Source organism: Larimichthys crocea, chromosome XV (genome assembly GCF_000972845.2).
Source record: "Larimichthys crocea isolate SSNF chromosome XV, L_crocea_2.0, whole genome shotgun sequence".
NCBI classification, from domain to species: Eukaryota; Metazoa; Chordata; class Actinopteri; family Sciaenidae; genus Larimichthys; species Larimichthys crocea.
The window spans coordinates 17,601,841-17,626,568 of record NC_040025.1 but is presented as its reverse complement, the minus strand read 5'-3'; the positions used below and the strand labels follow the sequence as shown (position 1 = coordinate 17,626,568).

The 24,728-nt window shown below is 40.2% G+C and overlaps 3 protein-coding genes across 13 annotated transcripts; 2 read left to right on the top strand and 1 right to left on the bottom strand.

The window, feature by feature from the left end:
- Positions 1-888: 888 nt before the first annotated feature.
- sort1b (sortilin 1b) lies at positions 889-14,574 on the top strand. The gene is made up of 20 exons (XM_010740755.3): positions 889-1,495; positions 2,972-3,031; positions 3,382-3,455; positions 3,547-3,649; positions 3,757-3,918; positions 4,261-4,334; positions 5,328-5,377; positions 5,776-5,903; positions 6,258-6,402; positions 6,510-6,665; positions 7,031-7,137; positions 7,381-7,483; positions 7,564-7,735; positions 8,904-9,094; positions 9,196-9,385; positions 9,872-9,988; positions 10,628-10,736; positions 10,834-10,949; positions 11,082-11,211; positions 12,226-14,574. Exons 1-20 carry the CDS (start codon positions 1,223-1,225, stop codon positions 12,238-12,240), a joined length of 2,475 nt encoding a protein of 824 aa, XP_010739057.1. The 5' UTR covers positions 889-1,222; the 3' UTR covers positions 12,241-14,574.
- A 556-nt stretch (positions 14,575-15,130) lies between these two features.
- Positions 15,131-16,716, bottom strand: ngrn (neugrin, neurite outgrowth associated). Its single transcript, XM_019259239.2, has 3 exons — positions 16,332-16,716; positions 16,142-16,252; positions 15,131-15,800 (listed from the first exon to the last, which is right to left on the bottom strand). Exons 1-3 carry the CDS (start codon positions 16,625-16,627, stop codon positions 15,230-15,232), a joined length of 978 nt encoding a protein of 325 aa, XP_019114784.2. The 5' UTR covers positions 16,628-16,716; the 3' UTR covers positions 15,131-15,229.
- A 907-nt stretch (positions 16,717-17,623) lies between these two features.
- Positions 17,624-23,825, top strand: nfyal (nuclear transcription factor Y, alpha, like). 11 transcript variants are annotated; one of them, XM_010740743.3, is made up of 10 exons: positions 17,624-17,778; positions 18,493-18,597; positions 18,766-18,852; positions 19,768-19,914; positions 20,229-20,360; positions 20,456-20,558; positions 20,667-20,836; positions 22,112-22,285; positions 22,492-22,602; positions 22,753-22,893. In XM_010740743.3, the coding sequence occupies exons 2-10, from the start codon at positions 18,517-18,519 to the stop codon at positions 22,795-22,797; spliced, it is 1,050 nt and encodes a 349-aa protein (XP_010739045.1). In that variant the 5' UTR covers positions 17,624-17,778; positions 18,493-18,516; the 3' UTR covers positions 22,798-22,893. The 11 variants fall into 11 exon arrangements, with proteins under 11 accessions (XP_010739045.1, XP_010739038.1, XP_019114857.1 ...); XM_010740736.3 differs by having other exon boundaries at positions 17,625-17,778; positions 22,827-23,825; XM_019259312.2 differs by having other exon boundaries at positions 17,627-17,778; positions 20,667-20,818; positions 22,824-23,825.
- Positions 23,826-24,728: the final 903 nt, after the last annotated feature.

The window sequence follows — 24,728 nt, the reverse complement described above, 5'->3', positions numbered from 1 at the left end:
GAGTATGATCATAAACTCATTCTCTCAGTTACATTGCTGCGACTTAGAACTGAGACTGGAATGCCGAGACATAAACTAAATAAATTAAATACTATATTTAATAATGTGCGTTAATGTCAATGCAATAAGGGGTTTCTTTCAAAATAGCTTCCATTCAAAAGTCAGCAAATGTCATTATATATTTTCCCTCCATTTCAAATACACTGTGCACAGGATTTCAATTCACTGATGGTAAGACTGTTGGAGACATTACCCAGATGTCTGATCCACACAACATCACACCAAATCCAGATTAAACTGTGGCACAAGTGGGAAGAAATGTTTGCATACAAAATTAACTATAGCTAAAAATTCACTAACATTATCATATGGCAAATAGAAACATTAAAATAAGCTCATTTGAAAAAATTTGGACAATAAATTTTAAACTTCAAACAAATCACACAACTACTTATTACTTCATGGGCAGACTCATAGGGCTGAGCCAACTGATTATGATTATGCATTGTCAACCTTGAATGTTACCTGTATTTTCTTAAAGCCCCACCTTATATATACACATAAGAAATAAGAAAATACACATAAATAAATACGTAAAATAAAATTAGGTCATACAATGATGAAATGTTCCAATAAATAAAAACCAATAAGAAGAACAAAGAAAAAGAAGTTTGAGAACAGTTGCATAGAAATCTTTAAATGAAGTTGTGTCTTGATGGATTTACATGACATGCTATTGCTCAACCTATCTCAACAGGCTTTGACATCTCATTATAATGGTGCTCAGCCTGACCCCGCCCTTTTAGAATCTGACCAATCAGAACAGCGGAGAGGTCGGCCAGCCAATCAGAGGGGCTCCTCTCTGCATAGAGCATTACGACGTGCAGACACAATTTGCCCCATCGTTACAGTGTATCATGTTGGCTTAGGGGATACACCGTCAATAATTGGTGTTAAATATTCCGGTTAAATTAAATTCAGATTTTTATTTTCCTGCTTTAATCATTTTGAGACAGTCGCAGCTTTGAGGGTGCTCAGTGTTTTTAAAGCCCGGAATAGTCGCTGTCAGGACTATTGTGTTTTGTTAATGTCATCCGCGGCAGAGCTGTAGCGACCTTCAATTTCTAGGCAAGACCGGGATAAACAAAGACTCGTTTTTTGGGGGGGGGTTATATTTCTTCCTTTTTTTGTGTTTTCTTTACCAGTGACACTAGAAACGAGGATGGGACTTTTGCTGCCCAGTATCCTGCTGTTATCTGTCTTCACTCTCACAGCCGGTTTAGATTTTCAGCAGGGATCCAAACCCGGACAGTCGGTTTTTGTCAAGCATTCATACATTGAGGAGAAAGCTGCGAAAATCGTCAAGAGGTCCCTGCCTTCATGGCTGGCTGCATCATCAGCACAGCACAGGATAAAACGAAGAAGCACCGAGCAGGGCGACTCCTGCAAAACCCTGCAAGGATATGACACCAAGTTAGCCGACAACACCCACAGTGTAAGTTACCAACTGAGCTCCTGTTACTCTTCACACGTCTGACAATTAAACGAGCCTCGAGAAGATGATGCGCAGGTGCTAAACAGGTGCACGAATAGGCCTAATCAGCTATTCAGTGTAATCACAAACCTAATGGGCTTGTTTTCCATTCAGCTATAGGCCCTGAAGCCCATGGTAACAGTCAGAGAGGATATATTGCTCGGTCTAATAAAACAAAAGCAATTAAAGCATCATGTGTCATAATCAAAATACTTTGCAGAGTCTTAAGTTTTGGTTCTTCCTACATCTTTTCTCAAGCTCAGACAGCCATTAAATGTGCCTTCTCGTCTCTCTGTTAGCTTTCAGTTTTGGACTGCCATGATTTATTTTTCTTCTTTTATATTTGGTGCAGTGAAATAGAGTGTAGTGAAACAGCAACAACGCCTATTTCCTCATGCTTTAAGATCTACGTAGGCTGTAGCCCAACAGGAGCTGTATAGCTCCTGAAATGCTCCACTAATGGCCATGACCTATATCTGATTCTTCTCAAGGATGCAGCTGTATTCTGTATATGAGGACAGTGAATGTGCCTGAATGTTGACAGGGAAATCGGCTCAGGGGAATCCATGTGACTGGCTGTGTGGTAGCTATTTTGTAATTAAAAGCTGAGTTTGTGTGGTAGTGAAAGCAGTTCACAAGCAGGGGGTGTTTTGGATACAGTCTTTTTTTTTGTTTCTACTTGCACTTTAATCCCGGATAGGACAGTAGGCTAAATTTGGTCTGACCAGATGTGTTATGGATTTTAAATGCAACTATCTAAGCAACCATGCAGCGCTCTCCTCAAAACAAACACCCAGGCTGACCTCAGCCGAGCCCTGCACTGCTCATTTGCCTAGCTCCTCATTGACATGTGATCAACTTTGCATTGCAGCTCATGTATACTTTGGCCTTGGTAATCTTATGTCAACAGAATTCCTAGAGGCTCAGCTTCGTCATTCCCCTCGAGGTTACTGCTGCAGGTCCCACTGGAGCTGAAGCTGCTTACAGCATGAGCTGCGGAAAGAGACCTGCCTCAAGCAGTTTGTCAATGTTCATGTAGTTGAAGAGTAATTGGCTGCTGAATGGGTTCAGGAAGACCTTTTTTGTAAGACCTTTCTATGACAATAAAAGCAATAGTATTAAAAAAAACATCCTGAGTGAAAACCTGGCTCTTGACTTGAGTTTTCAGCATTTGGCTCGGAGCCTTGTGTTTCCTGAAATGCTTGTGTGGTCTGACAAGTTGTGCTTCACTTTGAACATTTTTGTAACCTATGCTTGTACACACAGTGAAGGGGGAACATGGTGCCAGTCAAAGCATAAAATACAAAAATACAGTCTGGAGGCAAAAATGGCTGTTCCTCTCCTATCATTCACACAGATATTTAGATAATCACCTCACCCGGTGCTGTATATTTTAAATGTGTTTATTCTTAATGTATTTTAATCCATTCTTTTCAGTATCTCTTTAATGACCTAAGTGGGTCAGTGTCGCTGGCCTGGGTTGGAGATGGCACAGGGGTAAGTGTTTATATTTTTCTCCATTTGCACCCAATATAAGATAAGATATAGACAAGACAGCATTTAATCTCACACTGTGGAAATTGACTTGTCACAGCTGCTTGATCAAAGTTGATAAGAAATTACTCTCAAGTAAAAAAAATTATATAGAAAAAAGTCATTTAGGTCATGCTGTTGAAATGAAAGACCTACGCTATTTGTCTGTCATGCAGTGCTGGAGGTGGCAGGAGTGTCTGCCTGCAAAGAGCCTTGTAGATTACATAATGAGTTCCCTCACATCAGGGTGTCATGCACATTAATAAATGATCCGTGCTCCACTTTCCTCACACTGAACCTTCTTCTCTTGCTAGGTCATCCTGGCTTTGACAACTTTTCAGGTGCCCTTCTTCATGTTAAGACTTGGGCAGTCCAAACTCTACCGAAGGTAACTTTCATGACTTCCCCTGTTAGGACAAAGTGCGTTATTTGTTTTTTGATATGCATCTAAGTTTTTGCTCCACCTATTTGTCTGCCAGTGAGAACTACGGGAAGACATTCCAAGATGTGACCAGCCTTATCAACAACACCTTCATCAGATCAGAGTTTGGCATCGCCATCGGCCCCGAGAACTCTGGGAAAGTAAGTCACGTCCTCATCAAGTTTTCTGGTTGTAACTTCACTACATTTACTTGACGTTTCAACGAGTGGAGCACTACAATAATGTGCATAATACTCTTGGCTTGCAGGTGATCCTGACAGGAGAAGTGTCTGGAGGTCATGGATTCCGGATCTTTGTTTCCGATGACTTTGGAAAGAGTTTCTCCCACCATGACCTTCCCTTTGTCCCCCTCATGCAAATCACATACAATCCTGGCGATTCCAATGTGCTGCTGGTCCTCAGCAACAGTGTAAGTAGCAAATGTTAAAGAGCTATGTTTTGGATGGATGTAAGTTAGCCAGAATATACAGACTTGAAAGCTCCAGTTTTGTATGTGTGTGTGTGTGTTTGTCTCAGATTTTTTACAATGTGTACAATGCAATGTGACCTTTTTAATGGTCTATTGTAAAACCCTAAAGCAAGGCCACCATGGCAAGAGGACTTGTTGGTCACTCATTTTCTTATGCACAAAATACTTCAAGGTGTGCCATGCAAACAAACTGTATAGACAGCTCTCTTCTGGCCTGTATAAACAGTGGTGTCGTTGCTGTTGAACTTGTGAGTTATTTATTCAATATACCTGTTTTTTCAGTATGAACTGTGGCTGTCTGAAGATTTTGGCAGCAACTGGAAAAAGGTCCATGACATGGTGTGCCTGGTGAAATGGTAAGGACCGAGACAAACTTATATAAGCCCCTTTGTTAGATGTTTAGTGAACAAACAGTAATGTTATTCAATATCCCTAAGTGTCGGCATTTCAGGGAAATATTTCTATTCAGTGAGACTAGGGAGGAGTGAAAGATTTGTCAGGCCTGTTGCAAAGATTTCAAGAAATGATATACTAGATGTTATTCTTCTTTCTTTAGTTTTAGTTTCTCCAACAAGCTAATGATTACAGGTGATAGAAGCCAGTGAAGTTTCACCTTTACTTCATTTGTAATCAAAGTAAACTATATTTAATTTGAATTCTAATTCTGCAATCCTAACTTACCCCCCTCCCTTAATGATAAGTGTAACATTTATAATAATATTAATAATTAAGATACAAACATTTTCATAATTTTCTCTAGAGCCAGTAAAACTGCATGTCAATCAGTGACTGTTCAACCAGCCCTGTTGAGGCCAAACCCTTGCAGCATTCTTGTTGTTTTAGAGACACTTCCTGGTATGTGTCACCTAGTAACCTTGTCCGTTTTAAATATCTGTTTTAGTTTTGGTTTTAACTCTGTGTTTTCAAAGTCACAGTGTTTGAGAGAGAGAACTAAAGTTCCACGTCTTCCTGAAATGAAACCCTTTATAACGATCCAAAAGACACTGATCTGAACAGGCTCCAGGAAAATGGGTCATTTTTAACTGGGGCAGGGGCTTTCTGAAGTCAAAACTACACTCCAAATAAAGTATGTGTTTACGAAGGGTATGACTGTATGCAAGTTATTTTTGATAAGCCATGTCAGCCGTGTGTCAGCCCATTATAGGAATAGTTTGAGGGCACACAAAGAGTCTTGCATGAGAACTGTTTACTCCTTGTGTTGTAAGCTTACAGAGAACTGTCACGTCCTTATCAACAAAGCAGTCTACGTGTATTTTGCTTGCATAGTCCGGACTCTGTCTACTCAGATATGTGTCTTAAATTCTTGGTGCATCCCACTCTGATTCCAGGGGAAGGAAAAATACCATCTTCTTTACGGCCAGCCTCAATGGATCCTGCAGTAAGTGAGCTTGTCTTTAAACAAAACCTGACATGAAATATTAGCATGTGCTACTATGACTTCATCAGATTTATTTATGTATATGCATATTACTGTGTTGCAGTACATGGAGTACAACATCTTTTGAACTTGCAAAGACAGTTGAAAAGACAAATGTTACATAATACATGTTTAAATACATGTTTTTTTATTGATTAACTGTATTTTGGATGAAGAATAAAATGATGGTAGTGAGAAATGCATCACGATAACATAATCCTAAATAAGTATTTACATATATTTTCATGATTTAGTTTCATATTACTCTTAAATACAATATGTAATTATTAGTGACATTTACTAATTTGCATCCTTTTGTTGCATTTTAATTCCTAAGTTGTTCTGTATATATTTTTTAGGTGATCGGGGAATGCTGGAACTGCGCAGGACGACAGACTATGGCAAAACCACCAAGACTGTTGCCAATAAGATCTACTCCTTTGGCCTGGGTGGACGCTTCCTCTTTGCCTCTGTAATGACAGGCAAGGTCAGTATACACAGCTAGTCCAAAGTGTCAGCAGATACAGAAACATGATCAGGCACCGAGAGGTAAAATATTGATAGTTTGGACTGTTTGTGAGAAAAAGCTTCAGTTTACTTAATTTGAAATGTAATATGCTGTTTTGAGCTGAGATATGGCACAGTGTCATTTTTTGTAGTATTTTGTATATTCCTGTGGTTTAAAAAAAAAAAAAAAGACAACTATGAGTAGATATGGGGTTTAAACTCTACTGATTTTACACATCAGGTCTCTAATTTGCAGGAAGTAGTTACTCTACAAATTGATCTTATTATTCCCTCTTTCCCTCCTTTTCCTTCCTTCCTCTCTCTTCCTCTCCAGGGCACTCTGAGGATGATCCACGTCTCTGTGGACCAGGGTGAGTCGTGGAACATGGCCCAGCTGCCACCTGTTGGTCACGAGCAGTTCTACTCCATCCTGGCAGCGAACGACGAGATGGTCTTCATGCATGTCGACGAGCCCGGAGGTCAGTCACAGAAACCTCCCCTGGTCATTCTTTATATCATTAAGCAGAGCATTATGTGTGATTTTCTCTATAGTATTTGTGAAACAATCTGTTTTTTCTTTCTACAGACACAGGATTTGGCACCATTTTTGTATCAGATGACCGGGGCACTGTGTATTCCAAGTCATTGGAGCGTCATCTTTACACCACCACGGGGGGTGACACAGATTTCACTAACGTCACCTCCCTGCGAGGAGTTTTCATTTCCAGTGTCCTGGCTGAAGGTAGCCCCATTCATGTGCTTGAGCTTAGATAAAGGAATAGCAAAACACTATACTCAGATTCCCCTCAGAAAACACACACATGTTTGACTTCTCCATTACATACCTGAGGGAGAGCGTTGGGTAAATATTTAATTAGCTGTTCAGTGTTAGTTGCTCTGACTGTCTGAGGCGGCTGGGTGACACTTTACCAGAAATACCCCACCTATCACCAGCCAAATGTTACCTCATGTCTGCTGCTTGCTGTCTGCTCTTCTTCTTATGTCCATTCTGCTTGAATTAAAGCTTTATTTAAACACTTTATGTTAGTGTATGAACAACATGCTTATACTGCCTGTAAATGTCCTGTCCTTGTCTTGTTGTTCCAGATAACTCTGTGCAGTCTGTGGTGTCCTTCGATCAGGGAGGAGAATGGGTTCCCCTGCGGAAACCTACCAACACCAAGTGCGATGCTACAGCCAAAGACCCAGACAAGGTAAAGAGAGCAGACTGAGTGTCTGGAGTAAAAACATAGACAGAAACTTGATCCGTCTTGATGAAAACACTTTACTTTTGTGGGTTATAGATTGTATCACATTTATTCTAGAGTATGATAAATTGTGTTCTGATAAGGGGGCCAAAAAAGGTTACGGTACATGTATTGTGGCAATGGGTTATTTTTTCATGTTGGTACTTTAAACAGTAAGACACCACATACTGCTTGTCTTTGTTTCCACAGTGCAGTCTCCACATCCACGCAGCCTACAGCACTGCTATGAGACTGAACGTCCCTATGCTTCCTCTGTCTGAACCAAATGCTGTGGGTCTCATCTTAGCTCATGGTAATACCCAGCTAAGCTTTCATATCAAAATTTCTTTTTTTTTTTTTTTTTTTTTTTAACATTTCTGTGTATCTCATCAGGGAGTGTTGGGGATGCCATCTCAGTGATGAAGCCTGATGTGTATGTGTCTGATGATGGGGGTTACACCTGGATAAAGGCCCTCGATGGGCCCCATCACTATGCTATTCTCGACTCAGGAGGGCTGTTGGTTGCTGTGGAGCACAACCCAACCCAGCCTATCAACAAGATTAAGTGAGTTACAGCCAGAGTGGACGGAGGAGTTTGGGTTGGACTAATCTCTATTAACATACATACTACATACTACATATGAGTGAAGAATATCTAAATGAGAACACTACTTAAGAATACTTTAATTACTTACTTTTAAAAATTCTTATTGCTAGTGTTATTATTGTAGTTCTTTTTTTCTCCTTCTTATTCTTTAAATAATTATTTATAACATTTTCTATTCTTAATGCTAACCTTTTATACTATTTTTAATTTCATAAATGATTTATATAATAATAATAATAACAACAACAATAATAATAATAATAATAATCATAATAATATGCAATATGCAATTCACTATGACCATATTTGTATAGTTATGTGTGACCATTAAACTAATCTGTGGGCAAGGCCCCGAGATTATGGCATTTTTATTTGTTTTTATCTGTTTATAGATATTATATTTATATATATATATATATTAATATAAAAAAGGATAGTATGGGGCTTTTGAAGAGGGGTTGTTTGAGGTGCTTCTCCACAGTCAGTGTGTTACCTACAGTAGACGGCAGTCAGCATGTTTTCAGTTTGAATTGCAGAAGCACAGATGTAAAGCAAAGCACTGATGTGGACAGCGTCAGCGGAAAAATGTGTTTTAGCCACAAAAAAGGCCCACCCAAAAAAAAAGTCAATATCCGTTTAAGCGTACACTATACTGAGCATATTCTCACTGCTTTACTTTGCCGTCTGCCGGCGATCTGTGGCATAATATGCCATGCGCAGCACAGTTGGGCTTAGGTGTAGGAATAGAGTGCAGTACCAAGGGAAAGGACTGTCTGATGGCAAGGTGTCTACTATAGATAACACAGTGACTATGCATGAGTACCTCATACAACCCCACTTCAAAAAAATTAACTATCCCTCTTACGATGGCTACGTTATATTCATGTAAATCAATGTGACAGTGAGTCAGCATTCACAAAATAAGGACCCTGAAATTGAAGCAGCTAAATGGGATTCAGCCATCATAAATTTACCTATTTAAACCTGTGCTTTTTTTTCTCCTGTGACCTGTGAAAATGTCTTTTATGAAAGATAATATTTTGGGATTTAAAAGTAATTTCCTCTCATATGTTATTGTGTTATTATAAGTTTGGTAATGTTTGTGCGTTCTTTGACGTCCTGACAGATTTTCTACTGATGAAGGACAGTGCTGGGGTGTGTACACCTTTGCCAAAGAGCCCATCTATTTTACTGGTCTGGCATCAGAGCCAGGAGCCCGCTCCATGAATGTCAGTATCTGGGGCTACAGAGACAACCTCCTCAGCCAGTACTGGATCTCCATCACCATTGACTTCAGGGATCTTCTTACCAGAGACTGTGAGTGACATGATAATACGTTTGATACAAAAATGGATTTGTCAATATTTTTCCCACGTGTTTCAGACTAAATGTAAGTCCATAATATTGATGTTTTGCAGGTGATGACAAGGACTATGTGCAGTGGTTGGCTCACTCTGATGACATCAGTGACCCCAAAGATGGGTGCATGCTGGGATACAAAGAGAGGTTCCTGCGTCTCAGGAAAGACTCTGTTTGCTGGAACGGACGGGATTACAAAGTCAACACCGTGCCAACCCCGTGTCTGTGCACCTTGGATGACTTCCTGTGGTAAGACATTGACTGTGTCCCAATTCCATGACATACGACTCCTATACAGTATATACTACAGACTAACATTAGTATACTTTTTGTGCAGTTAGTGTACAAAAAACATACTTCAGACGTCAGACACTGCATTAAACCTCACAAATAGGAATTTTATTGTCCTGCTGAGTCCTGCTAACTGGCTTTGTTTGCTTTTATAGACTGTAAAATATAATTACTGGTGTAAACACTGGAGCAAACTAAATATTTACTCTGTAATGGAAGCACATTGAAACACAATATACAGTAAACTGAGGAAGAGTACACATTAAACATGCCACACCAGTATTGAAGAACAGTGTAAACATATCCTGATGTGGTTTGTTAAGTAGAAATGAATTACAACTTCAAAAAACAAACAAACTCAATTGGTCAAACACAGAGATTAAATGCAGGTCATTTTTCTCCCGAACCTTTTTTACCATTCCGGCATCTTCTGACTCTTTGCAGTGACTTTGGATACTACCGTCGGGAGAACAGCTCTGAGTGTGTGGAACAGCCGGACCTGAAAGGCAAAGTGTTGGAGTTCTGTCTGCACGGCAAAGAGGAGCAACTGCAGACGAGTGGGTAAGGCCCCAGATTCATCCTCGAAGCTCAACAGATCTGTGTGTCACTATAAACAGGCAATGTCTTTTTTACAAGGTGACAGAGGTAGTACTTGCTCACTCACTTTGCTTGACCAGAATAGTCACAATGGGTTAGAGTTAGGTTAAGGTTAATTTTGTCATCATGCTACTGAAAACATTTTATATCTTTGGAGTCTGTTTCTGCATTTTCAAAATCAAAACAGATACTATCTATTTAAAACTTGAAAACATATGTGGCATAAGGCCATCAGCACTGACACATTTCAGGGTAGAGAACTAGAGAGACTGTTCAGTCTTTGTCATAGTTTATGGGAATGAGGAAGTAATTGTCAGTTAGAGGAAGCAGATGAGGGTGAGAGTGACTCTGTCACCTCAGTGAGGAAGAATGTTTAATGATTTTTGCCTCGCTGTAAACTGAATAGTTGTTAGAGAGAAGGGGCTGAAGTTAAACCATTATGTGTAGTAGCTAGGAAAGACTGTCACATTCATGTATACATATGTAATTGTGATACGTAATACAATGATTTTGAACTTATTTAGACCTAATTTGTATTTGAAAGAGCCAGTACAAACTTCAAACTAACTGTTATACACTCTTGTTTGTGTCTTTGGTCCACAGCTATAGAAAAATCCCTGGAGATAAATGTGAGGGAGGAAATATTCCTGAGCGCAAAGAGATTGACCTCAGTAAGAGGTGTGTGAGCGACCTGGTGGGCCCAGAACTTCTGGTCAGTACCTGTGCATACTAAGACTTTTTATCAATGCCTATGTTTACTTGCAATATATCTGTTAACGTACTACCATTGTCTGCTGTTATTTTTACAGATTGACAGTCGCTCCTCCAGGTCTGTACCTATCGTCATAACAGTCATCATCATCACCCTGCTGCTGAGCATCGCTGCAGGAGTTCTCTTCGTCAAGAAATACGTCTGTGGTGGCAGGTTAGTGTATCTTTTCATAACCAAGTGGAACATGTCCTGTTTTACACGTTCTGTATTTGGTTTTTTTATGGTTTTTCTGCATGACTCAGATGATTTTAAGTGTCCTGACAGTATTTTGAATGTGTCCTACAGGTTCTTGGTTCACAGGTACTCTGTGCTGCAGCAGCATGTCGAGGACAACACTGTTGAGGGGATAGATGACCCACTGGAGACCAACCACACTCAAAATGGCAAGATCGAGTTTCATGACGACTCAGATGAGGTACAGTGGATACCTTTTCCTCTTGCTTTCCTTGTGAGACTGCGCCTTTGTTTGGCAGCCGAATCAATAGCATGTGTGTTTATCTCTAAACCTTGTTGATGCTTAATGTCACGTAGAAAACGTAAGCTGTAAGATATAGAGAAGAAAAACTAAGGAAGTTGTTTTTCTTTGTTGAGGGTTTATATAGGTTAGGTTTTCATACATGGATGAAAAGCATGTAGCACAATATGACACCTTAATGTTGTTTTAGTACAGTAAAGAGACTGAAGGGGAAATGTGGGTTTGCTTAGGTCTGCTGGTATAGAAAAAAAACCCCCAAAACATTTGCATGTCATTGGCTTCATTTAGCAGTCTACTAAACATTAAGGTTCCCACAGTGAGCATACTGTGCAAACCTACTGCACAGGCCTATGATACGATTGTGTAGAAAAAAACCCAGTATAGCCTACAACAATGATGATTTATTAGCTTATATTCATTTTCTTAATAAACGCTTAGCATAGACAACCGCATCTAGAAGAATTGTGACCTGTGGTGGCAGGTGAGAAGCAAATGTTTCAGTGCTCCCTGGTGGACAAACTATATAATGACACTGTTTCTAAATGACCTCAAAATAATCTTAGTCATTTCTTTACTGATACAGAAAAAAACTTTGAGAGGCCAATATTTACCAATACAGTGTCCCGGATAATCAGTCAGAATGAAGGGAGGGACAGTCATGCTTTGTTGCTTTATACTTTAAATGTTTGTCTATGTGCTGCTTATAACATAGTGAAAGTGAACATGTTTAAATACATCAGTAATCTGTCCATAAGAATAAGTCTCTTAGTCGTGTTTTGGTTTTTATTTGACCTTATTATGACATCAATATGAATTCACCTCCAACTAGATGACTTTAGTAATTGAATTTGACATAAATTTAAACATAAATTCAAAAGTATTAAAAATTCTTTGTTTGCTAACTTGTATTAGTTTTTGCTTCACTGGTATCTTTATTTCCTTGTCTTTACACAGGACCTGCTTGAATAACAGGCACAACAGGTTTCTTGTTCACCCTTTGGCTGGGCGATGTTCCCGTCACTATTTTGTCTCCAGCTACTTCTTCCTTTCACCTTCTAGTATGAACTTTGACCTCAGCTATCAGACAAAGAGTCTGTGTCAATCTGCTGTCAGCTACGAAGTATAATGAATGTGCGGAGGCATCCTGGGACTAATGTCACAGTTGAGGAGAACTATGAAGGAGGTCTTGTGTAGTGTTGTGCTTCAGTTATTGATTCTGTTAATGGAGTTTGAATCTCTGAGTTATTTATTTTTAGGGAAGGAACAACTGATGCAGTAACTTGAATAGCTGACAAAGCCAGAGTAATGGGTTCCAAAGCAAAGCTAGTTGTATAAATCCACCACCATTGCATTACGGGTCCTGCCTCTTCCATCACCTGGAACCTGAGTACTTCTGGAAATACTTCTGGAAATACTTTTCACTTCATTTGAAGATCTTTGTCCTTTTTTCTCATGCACTTGTATATAAACATGTCTTTCTTTGACATTTTTTCAATGTGAATTTAAAAACTCTCCCAAACAACTTTAGTCTTAATTCCTACTTTTAATTAAGTATTTGTTGGTCAAAAAGTGTGCCCACAGATGGCCAAGAATATGTAAATTTGATTGTTTTTTGGGGGGTTTTAGCCTCCTCCACTCTGGGCACTGATTTGTGAAATTCCCTGTATCTGGAATATTAACCTGCATTCTTTTGGTGCTCCATGGCACTGAGATCTGTGGTTGAAGTAATAAGACGCAAGTGGAAATAACCATTTGCATTTGGTTCATAGCAATAACATGTTTAGATTCAGTATCTTGCCCATGCACGTTAAATAATCCCATTGGCACGGTATTTGTAATGTATCCGGTTACTCTGTTTAATGAATGGAGATTTCATTGAGTGAAACACATTACACATCCATGTATAGGATGGTAAAGTGTGTCTGTTTCAAGACAGGAGTTGTTGAGAAATTAATGTCTACAGTGCAAACTGCCTAAAGCACAAGGTCCTTTGTACGCTTAGAATTTGTAGTTTAACATCTTTCCTAAATGTGACCTAACGTGATAAGACTGTAATAATCACTGTAGTCATACGTGATGTCTAAAATCATTTGATCAGTTTTTGTACTAACAAACTTTTGAACTTGTGTAACAAGTGACAAATTGCGGTTCAAAGACGTTCAGAAATGACAGAAATAATTATAGTTTGATAGTAAATATCTACAAATATTTTTACATCCGATTTAGATGAATACACCAATATAATTTGGTAACAGTACAGGAGCAATGCGAGAAAACAATTTAATTATGTAAATGATGTATAGCATAATTAACACTGTAGCCTATTAGAAGAGTTAACATACATGTTTGTATCAGCTGCAGCATTGTGTGAGACTTTTTTTTTCTTTATTGGTACTTGCATCTGAGTTGGAGCAGATTGTTTAAAATAACAGGGTTATTGCAACTTCTCATCTGTGTCTTTTAGAGTGAACTGCTGTTTTTTTTCCCTTTGTAATCATTGTGATACTACTGTCATTTTGAAGCTACACTGGATTGGCCTATGCCTCTCAACATATCTGTCTCATCTATCACGTCTTACAGGGTTTTTTTTCTCTCCTTGTTTAAATTTTTTTTTTTTTTTGCACAATTACTTGTCTGTTTCATGTTAAATGCTTTCATACAGGTTTTATTTATTTGCGACTAGCAGGTTCAGAGTGCAGTAAATCGGATGTGGTTATACAAGTGCCTGGTGTGAGGACATGATGTGAGGCCCTCCAAATGTGTGGCCAGCGTCTGTTTACTGTTTATTTATATCATGTGCAACCTGTTTCATCCAATATGTCCATTATACTCATAAGTTGCACTTTTTGTCTAAGATGAATCCTGATGAGCAGAGAATGAACTTTCTGTTTCATATGAGCTACCATTGAACCGCATGTTAACTTTAAATAATATTTAAATCTACAGAGCTTTGTCAAAAAAAAAAAAAAAAAACTACAATAACCTGGATATTCTATCTTTCATGTCTTGGCATGAGACACTTTTGACAGAAAAGTCAACTCAAATTAAAAAAAACGAACAGATTGAATACAGGGTGTTTATGTAGCTGCTTTACACTGGGAAACACTTGGCTTGTTATTATATGATGATTGCATTAAGTGAAGGTAACACATTTTTCTTACAGTAAAACTGCTGTATAAATAAATAAGTCATTGTGATGGTTCTGTAAATATACAAGGTTACATCTTTGTATCTGCTATGTTTCTCTCTTCTGTATATTTGAGACAATTTTCTTTGGGTTTGCCAATAAATTCATATGTTCTATTTTTGTCGCCTGATTCTTATTTCTTAGAAACAGCAACAGAAATAATATGAACCAGAAAAATGGAGCCCTAAGAAAATAAATAAATAAAACCAGAATTGTAAAATACTTTTCTGTGGCTGACTGACAGCTCACATAGTGATTTCTGTCACAGCCTGTCAGTCATCTGTCAATGATACTTTGAGTTTACAAAGGGATCAGTTACTGAATCATGTTTTTGTTTTAGGATGGCTGCTGTAAGTAGGTTAATATATTTTAGTGCAACGAAGCTGCATTTATTTAAGGATTTACCTTTATCTACAATGATTCATCGATGTATATGGAGCCAATGAAGTCTGTCTTCATCATTACCAGTTTTATTTTCAATACCATACATGAATGCATGAATAAATGTCTGAAAACCTAATGGATCCCCATTCAAGACAGGGATTTGTCTAGGGTTGTTTATGCTGTAGCATTTATAGATCTGCACTTTTGTTATGTACAGTACATGTGAATAAGGGAAACAATGCGATAAGATCCACAAATAAATACATGTGTGAACAAATGCTGAAATAACTGAGTACAGAAATTGATCCTTTATTTTGCCTGCACAGTGATTATCCTTTCAGAAAGCCATCAAGCAGAATATTGCCAACAGTTCAGCTCAAAACATCTTCAGATTCTATACAAGAAATTGCCCTCTGCATCAAAGAAATCTTTCCCAACTTGCATCACAGGAGTGGGCATTTCCATGTCCATAAACTCCTCAAGTTCTTCTTCTGTCAACACCTGTCCGTCCCAACTTTCCTCATCCTCGTTGTCTTCCTTTGTAGGATTTGTGTTTGTGGTGCTGTCCTCCTCTGTTGATTGTGTCACTGGGGCGTCTCTACTAATACCCCCTCTGACTTGGGCGGGTAGAACAGTGACAGGAGCCTGTGAGACTTCATCTCGCAGCATTAAAGTCTGGTCAGCCACAGGCACCATTGCACCTTCTTGTCTTCCGGATGGGAGTACAGCTGATGTGCGCTTTCCAGGCAGCTTCAGCCTGTCCTGCCCTTTCCCATGACCTGAAGGCAGCACCTGCTGGCTCAGTTCAGCCATTAATTTAGCATCCTGCTTGCCTTTTCTCTCCGGCGTGGGGACAAACTTGCTCCTGAGGACTCTCAGGATGACATCAGGGGTGACAGAGAAGCCCTCAGCCAGACGCTCTACAGTCCACTCATCTGGTTGCTCCTGCTTCAGGTATCTGAAAATTGAGAAGCATTTGATTTTAAAGGCCCAGTGTGTAGGATTTAGTGCCACCTAGCAGTGAAGTTGCAACTAAATAAATACTCCGCAACACTTCACCCTCTCCTTTAAAGCACATAGCTGCGAGATTCACATAAAAAAAGGCAAAAAATGGCGGTTCAACATTATTGTACATGTTAATTATACTTAGTTGATTAAAACATACTTATGAATATTAAATTCCATTCCTGCCAGTATATTATCCTAAATCTTACACACTTTCATTCATTCATTTAAGCCTCATTTATGCAATCACATTAAAGACAGATAATATGGTGGCTGGACTGAGATGCTCCTCACCTGATCTGCTCCATAGCGTCCCAGGTGAGCTTCCTCTGTGGAGCTCCTGGTGCAGTCATCTGCCTTCTCAGGATATGATATTTCACAGTCCTCTGCCTCTTTCGCCCCTCACTGAAAAACAACACAGGATGACTCTTAGAATACACAAAGCATTGCACACTCATGTGTAATTACTCCTGCTGTCACTTACTCAACCAAAGCCTGGAGCTTGTCTTCTACATCATCTACATCCTCCCATCCAAGCTCTTCATCATACGTCTCGTCTTTGTATCTCGAAGCTCTGTTTGACTGTCCTCTGTCTTTGTGTGCATGGCTCTGTCCCATCCACGCCTTACTGCCTTGGACACCTCTGCTTGCAAACCGACAGTAGTTAGTGGAAGCTGAGGGGATCCCTGACAGAGCACCCAGCCTGGAGAGGAGGGAGAGGACCTGCAGAGGTCGAGCCATGCTCACGGAGAGTGTCCCCTCTCTGTGAGCTAATAGCATTAAGCACAGGTTAAATGTTATGGAGGAGACACCGACACAGACATGCCGTCAAACCCTTGAAACTCGTGGACGTACTTCCGCAAACATCACTCTGACTGCATTGAGGCGAAGCGGTGCTGCCGCCCAGCGGCCAGGAGGTGCACATAAATTAAGCGAAACACGAACTGCATTTTTAATTTCTATGGCTGCTTATATCATTTTAACTCTAAATATTGTTATGATAGATAATAAAAAGATGAATAGAGTCGTTGTCATTTCTGACTACCTCTGCTACAAGCTGCAGACTGTGACTTTCATTCATCTGTTGAAATCCTAATTTAATTGTACACAGTCCTTTATCCCCATTTGTAGTTCTTTCTCATATTTTCATAAAAACATTTTTATTTCTACAGTCACTTTCTATTTTTTTTTAAATATAGTCTTTATATAGATGTTAGCACGGATTAACTTCTTCTATGCAAATGTGTAATTCCCCTGCACATTTTTAATTCCTCTGTACATATTTAAATCCTATGCAAAAGTTTAATTTCTCTGCAAATGTTTCGTTTCTCTGTACATATTTAAATTTCGATCTATCTCGGGTTAATTTTAACGTATGGATACTGTGTCATAGGTTAATTCTAATGTATGTTCAGTGTATGTTTGCATGCTGCTACTGGATGCTTGAATTTCCTTCTCCTCAATAAAATATTTATCCGATTTCAGATTTTATTTGTATAGCCCAAAGTCACAAAGTACATTTGCCTCGGAGGGCTTTACAATCTGTACAGGGAGTGACACCCTTTGAGGAGGGATCCCTCTCCCATATTGTACAGTTACAATGAATGATAAAATGATTACAGCAGCAAATCATCTATCTATCTATCTATCTATCTATCTATCTATCTATCTATCTATCTATCTATCTATCTATCTATCATCCTAAGGGCTCTGTGGTAGAAAGCACAGTGAGTGGAGACCCCTGCCGGTGGATACCTCCCCTGCAGCCTCGGCTCCGTCCTCCCCCTCCGTTGTTCAGCTGTCACGCAGCTGCGCACCTCCTCCCAGGCGCCGTTGTTTCATTTGCGCCATTTTGTCCGCTCACTTTGTTGATTGGGCTTTAGCGAGCTGTACTGGAGCCAATCAGAGGGATACCGGACAGCGGAGACACGGTAAGGGAGACCCGATTGAAGGCATTGGTAGTTGTCAGCACGGATTGGTTTGCTACGGACCAACCAAATTACTAACCCTGCTTAAATGCAAAAAAAAGAGTCGGATAGCAGTTTGATTTCGACCGCTTCGTCCCCGAGCCTGTCTGGGCTGTGGATAACAGCTTGTTCCCGGCGTTAGAAACATGATCTGTGGTGGTCGACAAGCCCCAGCTAGCGTCAGCTAGGTAGCTAAAATATTGAATCTCGAACAAAGGGATGGTTGATAAAGCCAGCGTCCCCCTCTCTCACCAGTGAAGGTTACCCAGTAAATAAAAGGTATAAGACACAACAACCCGCTCTCAGGCTGGTGTTAGCATTGTAGCTGGTTAACCAGCCTGTGTTCAGCGCTTTCTGGCATTTACCACGCTTTTTAGCTGGCTAACCGTGTTAGCTCTCCCTAAACCCCCCTGGTAACAAACCCTGTTTAAACAAGGCAGCATCTGCCTATATCAGTCTACTGGGTGAATGTATCACCTCCTAATTTCAGACACAATATTTGGCGTGTTATAATATAAGTTAGCTTGCTGGATTGATATTAAAAGGATACATAAATAAGTAATGTCCAACCATAACGTAAGAAAAACAACCTTGATTTCTCCCTGGAGGATCAGTATGAATTAATAGTCATAATTTGAATGCTAGCTAATACTGTATGTGTTTTTCTTTTGTCTCAAGAGAGGACCGTGACAATAACAAGCCATGGAGCAGTACACCACTGCCACCACTACTACAGGGGAGCAGATAGTTGTGCAGACTGCCAATGGACAGATCTCACAGCAGGTGAGTTCACAATGTTTCCATGTAAACAAGCATGGACTATTAAACCCTCTGCTAAAAGATCCCAGGTGACAAACAGGTACCCAGAATTAAAGCAGCAGATTCCAGATCCAGATCTCACTTTCCTGATAATAACCTGTCTGAGAATGTATTGTCCTGCCTTGCCTGCAGACACAGGGCACAGTGACGGCTGTGCAGCTGCAAACAGAGGCGCCAGTGGTGACGGCCTCAGGCCAGCAGGTGCAGACACTCCAGGTAGTGGTGTCAACGCCGCCCTGTGTCAGTGTCATGACAGTGTCGCAGCCACGACCAGATTGCATGCTTACAACCAGAACTGTTTTTTCATGACCCATCTGTGCTGTTTGGTTCATCCTCCTTCCCCCTAGCATGTCTTTACAGCTGCCTGAACTGCATGTCCCTCAGCACAGTGTGTTGTGTGTCGACCTCGGGTTTCCGCTTATGCTCTCATGACTGTTCGTAAGACTACTGTTTGTCTGAGGTGTGTTCTGTTTTGCAAGTCAGATGGTGTTCTTCCTGACGATGACGGACGCCATTTGAAATATAAATATCAGTTGTTTGTGAAGAACCGGCATTCAGCATGGATTCATAGTCACTACTGACTGATGTCATGTTTCATCATCTATATTTTCCTCGTCATCTTGTTGCAAAATGTCAGAGGGTTGCTTCCCTCTGGTATTTTTTCCCCACGGCACAACTGCTGCCACAAGCTTTCAGTCATCCATTGTGGTCATTTATGGATGCACGCTGGACCATCTGTACTTGTCAAATTGCAGACACGAATGCAAATTAATTTGACGGCAGCAGCATGTGCTTTCTAAGCAAATTAAGTCGCAATGAACTTTGTGTACCCTCTTGCTTCAGCAGCAGTATTCTGCTTTGTACAAAACCAATGAACGCAGAGGTTTTGTATTTCGCTAACTTCATGACAGAAATAGCCGCACCTATACATGGGCTACAGTTTGGATTCACTATGGAACGGGATGGTTTGTTGCTTGTACATCCCCAAATAGAAACAATGATCAAATACTTCTATCCATGATGTAGTGGATGTTCCTGATTTGACATCATCTGCTTGCGAGTCACACATAAGTGATATTGACGGAACGAACACGGGCAGTGCCGTTAATAACATCTTTCTGTATCTCTCTGTAGGTCCAAGGACAGCCTTTGATGGTCCAAGTGAGCGGTGGGCAGCTTATCACATCATCAGGGCAACCCATAATGGTGCAGGCCATGTCGGGGGGTCAGGGTCAAACCATAATGCAGGTCCCTGTATCTGGAGCCCAAGGACTACAGCAGGTAAGGGATGAGGCTCAGCTACTAGATTAAGATCTGTATTCAAATTATACCACGTACTGTACGAGGACATTGTGTTCTGTGGAATTGTTTTTTTATTAGATAGTATGCGAAGCACAATGTGACTGCTTTTATTTAATAATCAGATGCTGTAGCCGTTGCTGACTTGTTTGTTTATATAACAATATATTATTTTAAATTTTGCCGTGCAGGTATAATAAATTGAAAATAAGTATTGGGATGTGCTGAATTTACCATCAAATTGAAAAGTGAACCAAGGCTAATCTGTGTATGGTGGTTTCTTTGTTCTTTTGTAGATCCAGCTGGTGCAGCCAGGTCAGATCCAGCTGCAGGGTGGTCAGACTCTTCAGCTCCAGGGCCAGCAGGGTCAGCCCCAGCAGATCATCATACAGCAGCCCCAGACGGCTATCACAGCTGGACAGAACCAGGTGTTAAATTCTCACTAGTTTAGTGGCAAGTCCATTTGATCAAACCATTGTTAATCTTTACTGAGTGCCCTCTGTCCTTACTTGTGGTCCCACAGGGGCAGCAGATCAGCGTGCAGGGCCAACAGGTGGCACAGACGGCTGATGGACAGACCATCGTCTACCAGCCTGTCAATGCAGATGGTACCGTCCTGCAGCAGGGTAAATTAAATCTTCTACTACATCTCATGTTTGGCTTCTGCTTTGTAGATTTCTATAAACAGAAGAACTGCCTTTTTAATAAGAACGGTGATGATAATCTGCTTGCAGGAATGATCACAATCCCAGCTGCCAGCTTGGCAGGCGCCCAGATTGTACAGGCAGGGGGTGCCAACACCAACACTACCAACAGCGGCCAAGGCACTGTGACCGTCACCCTGCCCGTCTCTGGTAACATGGTCAATGCAGGTGGAATGGTCATGGTAAGACCCTGTGCAGAGGTATCCAGCATCTTATTATCTTCTTTCTAAAATCTAGACTCACACAGGGGTGTGCGATGTGGTGGAGGTCACAGAGCTTTTAAGAGTCCGTTAACCATTTATCAATTTAGAATTTTTGTGCAAAACATATTGATGTATTTCATAGAATCATATTGTGATGGTATAAAGAATGAATGATTTGGAGTGACGTTTAGCTCAGTTGGTAGAGCAGCCGGCCCATGTGCGAAGGCTCAGTCCTTGCTGCGTAAGCCCAGGGTCCGAATCCGACCTGTGACTCTTTCCCGCATGTCATTCCCCGTCTCTCTCTTCCTGCATTCCCGTCACTCTTCAGCTGTCTCTATCAAATAAAGCTTGAAAAAGGCCAAAAAAAAAGAATGAATGATTTGGTTGGACCTAAAAATCCAGTGTGTAAGATTGATGGGGGTGTATATTATACAGCAGAAATGGAATATAATAAGTATGATATATTATTTCATTTGTGTATATAATACCTGAAAATAAAAACCATTATGTGTTTGCCACCTTAAAATTAACCTTTTATACACACAGAAGCTGTAGGACCTCTTCCACAGAGTCCACTATGTTTCTACAGGAGAATAGACAAACCTAAACACTGGCACTACATAGTACGATTCACATTTGCCAGCTGTTACCGTAGTGTCTTCTACATGCTTGAAAGGGGCTGGGGGACAAGGGGTACTAATTTGCAACTATGCTGCTACATGCCATTGAATCCTACACACTGGTCCTTTTTAATTGTGTTGTCTGAATTTGTAAATTGTATCAACAAAAGATGATAAAATTAACCACGAAACTTCCAGCATTGGAACATTTTAGTTTAGTTTGTTGAACCGTGCTGTTGATTGCAGTGAATATTACCGTGTTTATTGAAAAACCCGAACACCCTGTCCGTCCAACACGTTTTCGCTTATTTTGCCTGAGTACACATCTTTTCAGGACTGTGTGGCTATTTACAGACTTGTTTGTTGACATCTCCTTCACCTCTCCTGCACTTTTCTTCAGAGTTCAGGCTATTTGCTGACATCATGCACTTTCCATCATAACCCCCAGTGTCAGCCTGTAGAGAAGTCATTTCAGCTAGAATGATTGAGAACATCTGTGTGGGTGTGCAGGACTTCTAACACGCGGCTTTAAATGTGAATGCTGCATTGTGATATAGTACTGTAACTCAGTCACTGCTTGTTTGTGTCAGTATGCTTTCCATGCCCGATGTTCTAAGCACTATGTCCCTGTTTGTGTCTCTACCTCTATCAGATGGTGCCCGGAGGTGGTGCAGTTCCCACCATGCAGCGTATCCCTCTGCCAGGGGCTGAGATGCTCGAGGAGGAACCTCTGTATGTCAATGCCAAACAGTACCATCGCATCCTCAAGAGAAGACAAGCCCGGGCTAAGCTGGAGGCTGAGGGCAAGATCCCCAAAGAAAGGAGGGTAAGCCTGTGTTCCTCTCATGTTTCGCCTACCTTTTTGTGCGATCTTGTCATGTGATCACAGAGATGGGTACCTCAAAACCACCACCAATAGGCTAAATAAGGAAATTAGCTTTATTTTTTGTGGTGGGTGAAGTGACCTTTTAACCAGTACTGCTAAAGAGGTGGCACAATGTTAAACTTTACTTCCATTTTCCTCTCTGGCAGAAATATCTACACGAGTCTCGCCACCGTCACGCTATGCAGCGTAAGCGAGGAGATGGAGGACGTTTCTTTTCACCAAAGGACAAAGAGGAAATGGCTTTGGCCCTGGCGCAGGTGAGAAGCTGTGTGTAGGAAAGCATCCCCTACATCATTGATCAATAATTAAAAAAAATGTACTGGCTCAAGTCTGTTAATGTTACAAATTGTCAACTTAAGCGTTGCCTGACTGCCTCTGAAAGACTTGTTTAATTTGTGTTGAATTAGGTGAAAGGTTGGGATTGGAATGAAACTTCTCATAATTTATTATGATGATGCTTTCTCCTCCTCTGGTGCAGCAGCAGCAGGAAGCAGCCCAGGCAGCAGCAGATGAGACGGTGGCTCAGATGATCCGAGTCTCGTAGCACTGTCGTCAACGTCGTCACTTCTGCCTGTGAACTCTACCCTGCCTGAGACTCTTCATCCCAGCTAACCCATCTGCCGCACCTTCTCCTCTTGCTCCCTCTTTCCCCACCCATCATTCACCAGGCCACCACAGCACTGCCACTGGGTTTCTTCTGTCATCTCTCCACTCCTACTCTGGGCTTCCAGGGAGCTGGCTATGTGGCTGCTGAGCCTGTGGACTGTTCTAGTCTTCTTCTTTTAAAATGGAGGATGCTTCCATGTTCAGCTTAACTGGTCAAGCACTTAGGACCAGTGTTTTATTTTTTTAAGGATTTTGTTTGGACATTAATGAAACATGGGTATCCAGTGCTAGTCATACAATGTAAATGTGTCTCTGTCAGAGGCTGGTCTGTTAAAAAGATGCGATTTCTGTCACTAGCGGATTCTTGTTGCTTTAAATATTTTTTGTAAATGGTACAGATATACACTCATTAAGCGTCGATGCTACACTTGTGTTCTATATCTTTTATGTGATGCCCTGTATTTTGATATTTCATTTTTTCAACCCATGTACTTTGTGTGGGTGATGGACTCAGCAAGTCCAACCTCTGTCCACCGAGGCAAAACTGAAATGTGACACAAATGTGAACATATTGTACAGAAATTCATTTCTTTCCCAGTGTTTATCAGATGTACTTACTGATTTGCCCAATTCTGTGGATGCATTTTATACAATTCCACGGTTAGACAGTGTTTGTAAGGGAAAAAAAATATGTAGTTACTTCTTCATTGATTGAGTCCACCTAAGTGTTTTTTTTTTTCATTGTAGATGATTTTTTACCCATCAGATGCAGTTCTTTAATGTTTTTTTTGTTTTGTTTTTTTGATATAAAGAAAAAAGGCTGGACGGACATCGAATTCATGAAACCTATGTCAATTAAATTTTATTAAGTGATTCAAGATTGTTTGTGGTTACTTTACTGGCAGTTTCGGTCATCTTTTCATTATTCATTCATGACATCCCATTAATTGTTTTTATTGGCATGCAGTCAAAATGTTTTGTTTTGTTTAATTAATAATTCATCATACTTTAGAAATTAATATTTGTCAGTAGAATCTTTATTTGCAAAAATCTAGTAACTATACAGTACTGCTGTCAGAAAATCTACCAATCGATAGTAGATATTTACCTACCTACTGGAGTACTGGAATCTTTTAGCTATGGATCATTGGATCATTTCACAGAAATAATTTGAACATAACATAACATATAACATAAAAGCTGACATGTATCATGAACAACTCTTACCTCCTGCATGAGACTGTGGGGGCCTTAAACAGCTCCTTCAGCGATAGACTATTATTCCCACTCTTTAACACCAGCATGACTTCATGGCTTTATTCTATATATTTCTTATTTATGAGCAATTTCTTATACACCTTGTGTATATGAGCTGCTGTGACAGGTGAATTTCCCTGCTGTAGGATCTTTAAAGTCATCATATCTTACCTGATCTTCATACCGTCAGTATATAAGTCATTATCTAGCTAACATTTATTATTTGAATTATGCTTAGAGAAAATCAGTCCTTGAACTGTACTAAAACACTTTTTTGGGATTATGCTTTGAACTAAATGTGTCCCTTATTTCTCACTTTAAAAAATAGTTTTCACTTTGTGCACTATCAAAATTCAACTTTACGTTTGGTTTGTTTGCATGATTGCCTTGTGAGTCTGTAGTTTGGATACTTTTTCAAGCCAACATCAAATACTTTATCACATCACATCACATTACATTGGAGTATTTCAGTCTTTTCTCTGATATGGGACATATAAAGTGGTCTTGTGCCCTGAGTTAG